Source organism: Oryzias melastigma, linkage group LG6 (genome assembly GCF_002922805.2).
Source record: "Oryzias melastigma strain HK-1 linkage group LG6, ASM292280v2, whole genome shotgun sequence".
NCBI lineage: Eukaryota > Metazoa > Chordata > Actinopteri > Beloniformes > Adrianichthyidae > Oryzias > Oryzias melastigma.
In genome coordinates this window covers 820216-828057 of record NC_050517.1, presented here as the reverse complement: position 1 = coordinate 828057, position 7842 = coordinate 820216, and the positions used below count along the sequence as shown (strand labels likewise).

The following is a 7842-nucleotide window of genomic DNA, read 5'->3' as shown; positions in this document are numbered from 1 at the left end:
AAGCTGATGGCCACGTAAAATGTTAGCTAAATGCCAAATTAGCCTTAAAAACTTAAAAAAAAAACTACACAGCTACCATGTAGCTGAAAAAATAGAAAAACTTCAAAATAGCCTAAGAAACTGAAAAAAGCCTAAATAAGCATAAATAAACAGCTAGCATGCAGCTGAAATATTAGCTAAATTCCAAAATAGCTTAAATAACTAAAACATGTCTAAATTAGCCACAACAGCTAGCATGTAGCTGAAAAAATAGCAATTCAAAATAGCCTATAAAATGGAAAAATTCCTAAATTAGCAAAAAAACAAACAAACAAAAAAAACAGCTAGGATGTCGCTGTTTTGTGACTCCTGACCAGCATTTCCTAACAGCAACCAGAGTAACCAACCCATCTGCATGTGTGTTTGTGAGAGCTGTTCGATGCAGCAGACGTGTTCACAAACGCCTGCAGACACTTTTACAATCTTAAGCAGCAGCAGAAGAAGACTGTTTTCCAGCCTCCACCTCCACCCCCCCTCCTGACAGAGCTGAAGGTCAAGCTTCATATAAAGAACCGCCAAGACGCAACATCGGTTTTATTTTTTTATCACTATCCTCCTAATGGTTCTGTTGGTCCCATAGACACCCGTCCCACCCACCATGCACACCCCTGAGGCATGTTTTTGACTGAGGATCTGTTTCCTGTCCCACTAAGAAAGAAACCAGCAGCAGAACTGAATTGAGCGCTTGTCCAGGAAAGGTCTGGATCTTCTGAACCCAAGTGATGTCTCCATAAAGTATCGCAGCAAACACCAGCCTGCTCTGTGGATCTGCATGTATGTGTGTGTGTGTGGGGGGGGGGGCACATTGAGGGGTGGGGGTGAAAACTCGAACACTAAAGAAGGAGGTGTGTGTGTCCTGCAGGAGACGGAGGGGAATTCCTGCTCTAAGAGGGCGTCGCTGAGTCACTGTGTGAGTCAGAAACATGCTGACTCTTTGGGGATCCCTGCTCGATTATTCACAAACCGGCAGAGGAGGCGCTCTTCAGTAAACTGTAGATCAAACATTACAGCCAAATCACATTGACTTCTGATTATCAAAATTGTGCTATAGTGTAGCCTCAACGACAGCAGTTTCCACTGGACCAACCTGACAGAATCACATGACCACATTCATAGACACCCGTCTGCCTAAAACAATTTGTTTGATCCAACCGTTTAAAAAAACGTCTCAACTATTTCTGACAGCAGTTCGTGGTCTGATTCCTGTTGACTCTCCGTGAAGAACGAGCCTGACAGGCTCCATGTTTACCCTGTCCACAGCTGCATCTGGTTTGTTAGTGGCAGAGCTTCATGACTCACACTCATTACAAAACTGATGCAACTATTGCAGCCCAATCTTAAAAAAAGTGAGCCCGTCTGCTCAGTGGCATAGTGGGAGAGTGGCCGCCCTAAAACTAGGGGATTAAGGGATCAATTTCACGGTCGAGTCACACCAGTCAACAAATGGGACACAATGACCCCCCAAGCTTGACTCTCAGCATGAGAGGTTGAAGTGAAGGATGAAATCACCAAAAGGTGCGTGACTGCTGCTCCCTCCAGGTGGGGGCACAAACAGATTCAGTGATGCTAGCAGTGTGAAAGAACAACACTATAATAACACTCAGAGATCGTTTGAAATGTCATCCAGGGTCTAAAAACTTACTACATGAAGTCTTTGTTTTTGTGCAGCTGAAAGCCAGAAAAGTAAGAGAAAATAAAAAAATAGGGGTGTGTATGAGCAAAAGTCTGGCGATACGATGTATATCAGGCTACACAAGTATCGTGTATGTATCGAATGTATCGTGTATCATATATCACGATACGTATCATGATATTTGACAGTACCAGAGACAATATTTTACCCTTTCCTCTAAAATTGTGACTATCTGAATAATAATACACTTTTCACAAATATAATTGCAAAATATGTTTCATTTAATAATCAGAATAATAGGCAATGCAACTGTCTCATACAGAAGTTGCTTTTAACCAAGAAAATTTGTTGTGCTTTTCTTTTGATAATTTAAGAAATATTTTTTCAACACTCAAAGTTGTCTGATTTTAACAGAAAAAATAGTTTTCAACATAGGAAAAAAACAAAGATTAAATGTGTCTTAACCAGTATTGTTCTATATCTATGGTTGAGAAATTTTAAATCGATACATGTATTGCCATGTTAAGTATCACGATCATTCAGTGAATCAGTATTTTAATTTTTTAATTATTTGTTTGTTAGTCTTTTCTTTTAAAATGGAACAATACAATTAAACAGAACACAAACTTTAGGGACGTGTGCCTTCTTTACATTGGGAATGAAATCAAAAGCTCAGGTTCAGTCTCAAAAATCAAAACAAAATACAAATATACTCGTATCCATAAGTCAATCCAAGTTTCAAATAAAGTCTCCTCTTACAGTTGTTGTATACTCAATCCAGCTTTTCCATCTTTCACAAAAGACCTCTTGTTGTAGTCTTATGCAGAAAGTGATCTTCTCCATTTTATAAATGTCATAAACAATATTCATCCAGTCATTAAACAAAGGACTTTGAGGATTCAACCACTTTCTTGTGGTGGATTTGAATCAGTATTTTCTGTATTGAGTTCAAATGTTCTCCCCTTATATGTGTGGGTTTTCTCCGGGGACCGACAGCCCAAAAACATGCTTCAAAGGTGTGATTGTGGCCCTGTGATAGACTGGTGGCGACCTGTCCAGGGTGTACCCCACCAAGGCCCAAAAGTAGCTGTGTTAGCCCTCAGCAGCCCAATGACCCTGTGGGGGATAAAAGGGATGAATGGAGCCCAAAGTCAACCCTTTTCTATGGATGACATCACCCTAACTTGATCCAGTTCTAATATACAGTCAATAGGAACATCCCTGGGAACAGGAGCAACCATAGCAGCCTTTGGTGTCAATGTGACATAGTCCAACAGTCTGCTCTAAGGTTACTCTATAGACCAGGCTGAGCTCTTTATTGTACTTTTACCAATAAGGTTCTCTAATAATATTCCATCCATCCATTTTCTTGACCGCTTTGTCCCTTTCGGGGTCGTGGGGGTGCCGGAGCCTATCCCGGCCACCGATGGGCGAAGGCGGGGCACACCCCAGACAGGTCGCCAGTCTGTTGCAGGGCCCCAATCACACACACATCCACTCTCAGACACACCTAGGGACAATTCAGAGTCACCAATTAACCTATGAAGCATGTTTTTGGACGGTGGGAGGAAGCCGGAGTCCCCGGTGAAAACCCACGCATGCACGGGGAGAACATGCAAACTCCACACAGAAAGGACCCAGCCGGGATTCGAACCAGGGCCTTCTCGCTGTGAGGCAAGAGCGCTAACCACTGCACCACCGTGCAGCCCTCTCTAATAATAGTTAAGAAATATCTATTTCCATTACTGCTTAAATGTGCTTTATGATTCAAGCAAATGACTGCTGGATTTAAGAACCAAAGAAACAATGAACAACTTCCAACAGTCTGCCCCTCTCAGTTCAAACTGACTTGTATAATTAAAATTCAAATTAATTTTACTTATATAGCACCTTTCCAGTTAAAAAACAGCTCAAAGTGCTGTACATAAAACAAATAAAAATACAAGAAAAACTATACCCCACACATGCAATAATATAATAAGATAAGCCCCTCATAATTATAAAAACAGAAAGAAACAGATAAAATAGAAAAGCAAGCAGATCACAAAGGAATAATAAAGGTTTCATTGAGCACTGTAACAACAACCACGATACTATGGGTGCCTAAAGTAGGGCCAAATTTGGTCCACCAAAGGTCATCTTTTGGCATGCCAAGTCATGGCTATGGAAGCTGCAGAGTGTATGGTGAGTAAGCAGCAGGCCAACATCGAGTCACTGATAAAGTCAAAAGACTTTAGGTCTCTCAATAAGATCCCAGTTTGCTGTTTTCATAGGAAGAAAGTTTGTTAGTTTTACCTTGCTCTTGTTTTTTAATTAAAAACTGCCTTGATGTTATATTTAAAGGTTTCAAAGAAAAATGTTACTTACTTTTTATTCTTACTAATACGCATTACCCTGATGAATACAGAATCAAAATAATTTATTAAACCATATTCTTTAAAATTAATTACTGTATTATGCCCATAAACCAGTGTCAATTAGATTTTGGCCCCTTTGAGCGAAAAAATGTGGGCACCCTTGCAGTAGACTGATGATCATGTTGCTTTGGTGCAGACCTGCTTTGACACAACTTTGATTGTGAACCGGGACCTAAACTGATCAATAGAAGAAACTGAAAGTGTGAAGAACCGCCGTCTAAGATATCCTAAGTAACTATGTGATTCAGTACTAGGGCTGCCACGATTAGTCGACTAATTGACTAATAAAATAGTCGACTAATAATTTAATAGTCGATTAGTCGTTACTTTATATAATATGGAGTCAGAGTGTAGTGAAGTTGAAAGTTCTAATGACATTATGCTAGCTTTTTGGACTATTTTTGTATGTATTAATGTTTTTCGGACTATTTTGGAGTTTAGCGAATATTTCTGCTACATGCTAGCTAATTTGGCTTATTTAGGATTTTTTTCATGTTTTTAGGCTAATTTGGAGTTTAGCTAATATGTCAGCACCATGCTAGCTCGTTTGGCTAATTTGGGCTTTTTTGGGTTTTTGGCTATTTTTGAGTTTAGCTAATATTTCAGCTACATGCTAGCTGTTTTGGCTAACTTCGGCTTTTTCCAGTTTTTTTTGACTAATTTGGTATTTAACTAATATTTTAGCTGGCTGTCAGCTTCAGCATTTCAGCTATCAACTTCAGCGTTTTTAGCCATCTATTTTAGCATCTTCAGCTATCAGCACTAGGATCTCCACTGGCCAAATTCAGCTAACAGCATTCACACTAGAATTATCGCAGTCCCTATCGCAGTTTAGTTAGTTTAGAGCTAATGATGGTTAAGATGTGTGTTTTACTGTATGCATGACCTGATTAGTCGACTAATCGGAAAAAATAAACTGTGATTAGTCGACTATTAAAATAATCATTTGTGGCTACCCCCACAAGTTACGCCATGGAATTCCTAAAAACTCTGACCACTAAAAACAGATCAATGCTGAACACACACACAGACACTCCTCAATGGTATGGAGGGAATCCTCTTCATCTATTTAAAGCCAGCTGTGTTTGCCGTTAACTGACCCCACTTCTAAAGATGTGCAGCACCGCGGCCATGACAGTAATGAGCATCGGTGATGTCACTGTGCCGAGGCCTGTTTGCCTAACTTTCCGCCTCAGCACAGGAGCTGGCGTGTAAACAGCCGAGCGCAGCAGCTCTGTCTGAGCCGCATCTCACTGGAATGTTGTTCATATTAATTACACACCCATTACTGCCATGTAATTACTCGCAGCAATCTACTGCGCCTGCCACATTCCTGGCTGTGCGGTTACGCAGACAGACAGAGCCGGCAGAGGGAAATGCAGCAGCATTCGTCGCAAACAATGCTCTGCTGCTCCTGTCAGACCCAATCTCCTCACCAGAGTCCCACTTTGCCCTCCTTCTCTCACGCAGAGGCATTTTTCCTTTCTGCCCCGAGTTTGCCTCTATGTCCTCTGGCCATAAAACGTCTATTTCTCCCCACTTTCATGACTCAGCACAAAGACAGACCAAGTATTTCCTCTCTCCTCCTTTCTTTCCTTTCTTAGCCTCTCTAGAGCCCAAAATCTTCTCTGTTGAGCCTCTCGGGGGCTTGGAGGAGGTTCTGTCGGCCAAAAAGCCCCAAAGAACAAGAAAAAGCCCAAACATATCAGACGTCTGTCATGGTTCAGAGTCATTCCTCTTTCCTTTCCTCTTATTTCCAACACACATTTTCCATTTTCACAGCATTTGGTGACTTCACTGTTGGAAAAATGGGAGGGATTTTAGGCAACTTTGAACCTTTTGTCACAGCGCATTCCTTTACAGGACGGCAGCATTTCCTCAGCTTGTGTATGCACACACACACATCTACACACACACACTCCCTGCTGAGAGCCAACAAAAGGTAGGAATCTACAGACAAAAATGTTAACTCCAGTTTTTCTCTCCTCCCCCCTCACAGTTTCTTTCACCCCCACCCTGGTTGAGGCACAGCTGAGCCACAACAGGTCCTGCTCACACACTCTGAAGATCTGAACACACTCACCAGATAGTTCATGGTGTCCCGCAGCAGAGGGCTGGATGGGGTCTCTCTGGGACAGGACCTTTGCTGGGTCCTTCTAAGGCACTTTGCCAACAAGATCCTGGAGGGACACCAGACCCCCACAGACCCCAGAACTCCTCAAAGTCTCCTCCTTCACCCTCCTCCTCCTCGTGCCCTTCACTCCCCCTTCTTTTCCTCCTCTCGCCCCGGCCCCTGTCGTGTTGGGTCTTGCTTTCAGCAGTCAAGCAGATCCTGACACATTCTGCCGCTTCCTGATCTTCAACAAGAATGAGACGGCGGCTTGGCCCACTTCTCCCCTGCTTGCCCCGTCTTTCTCCCCGACCGCTCTCACCCTCCTGCCTGAGGAAAAGTGGGAGGAGTGTGTAATCCGACACGTCACTTCCTCTGGATCCTGGTATTCCCTCCATCCCGTCTGCCCATTGGAGCTCTTATCACACAAACGAGTTAGCCCTCCCTTTGTCCAAACACCCTTCTCTGTCTCCCCCCGGTGGCCCATCACTGTCCCGGTCTGGCAGTGTGGAGGTCTCTTCTGTCTGTGGAGAAGCTGCACAGACTGCACCCTTTTAAAATTCACTTTCAGGCTGTCTGGTGATTATTTAAAATTTCTTGGAGTAAAAGTTTGCTGCCTTTCACTCACGTTCGGGACAGGTTTTGGGGGATTATCTGTGAGCGTCTGAATGAATCACTGACTTGACCCTGACCTGTAAGACCCGCCTCCGCCTGCATGTTTCCCGTTAATCCCTAACCTCCTCTCTGCTGGATCAGATGGTTCGCATTGACTGTATGTGAGAACTGGACAAAGTGCCCCTTCCTCTCTCACGTTCAAAACAGGAAGTTGCTGACTCCAAGAAGCCAAAATCCCATAGACTTAAATAGTCAGAATAACCATTCTTGCTCTGATACATTTTCTGAAACATAATCTTGCTAATCCAATTTTTTCATATTTCTTCTTTATCACAAGTTATTCAAGCTATAAACTGACCAATCAGATTTCTCAGTATAAGCATGTGGTTCCCACTGGCTTTCACCTTAAACGATTGGTTGAGAGATTCTCCTGAGCAGCTTTTTAGTGGAAGGTGTGTGGACTTCCAACAAGTTCACTCATGATTGGCAACAATAGTTACCATAAAAACGTTAGCTCAGGCCGACTCGGATCAATCTCTGTCAAGTGGCTCCAAATGGTGGCGACTGTAATGGCAACTAAATTGGCTTCATTTCACTGAAGCCAGACGTAAGACATTTTCTATGGGTGAAGTCTGTTTGGTTCTATATACAGTGAATGATGGTTCCAGGTTCTAAATTACTAAATGCACACGATACAGATAATCAGCTGGAGCACAACATAGGGATCTGAGGATCTGTCCTTCAATGGTTTGAATCCTATTTATCTGATAGATACCAGTTTGTTAATGTAAATGGACAGTCCTCTCATTGTACTCGAGTTAACTACGGAGACCCCCAGGGCTCTGTTCTAGGGCCCATCCTGTTCATGCTTTACACGCTGCCTTTAGGAAACAAAACCAGGAAAAAGAGCATTAATTTCATCTGTGATGCAGATGATGCACAGTTGTATTTATCCAATAAACCTAACCTAAGGGCAGGGATAACCAGTTTAGTTTAGTTTGTTTAGCAACCAGCTATTGTTTATGACT

At 42.5% G+C, this 7842-nt stretch overlaps 1 protein-coding gene across 1 annotated transcript in view; it reads right to left on the bottom strand.

Annotated features, from left to right (window-relative positions):
• The window catches only part of bcar1 (BCAR1 scaffold protein, Cas family member), a gene marked incomplete in the record, with an annotated part of 39009 nt that extends 32485 nt beyond the window's left edge, over positions 1-6524 (bottom strand). Inside the window, 1 exon segment of the mRNA XM_024281066.2 lies at positions 6173-6524. Within this exon segment, the coding sequence (XP_024136834.1) occupies positions 6173-6184 (12 nt within the window).
• Between the last annotated feature and the right edge of the window lie 1318 nt (positions 6525-7842).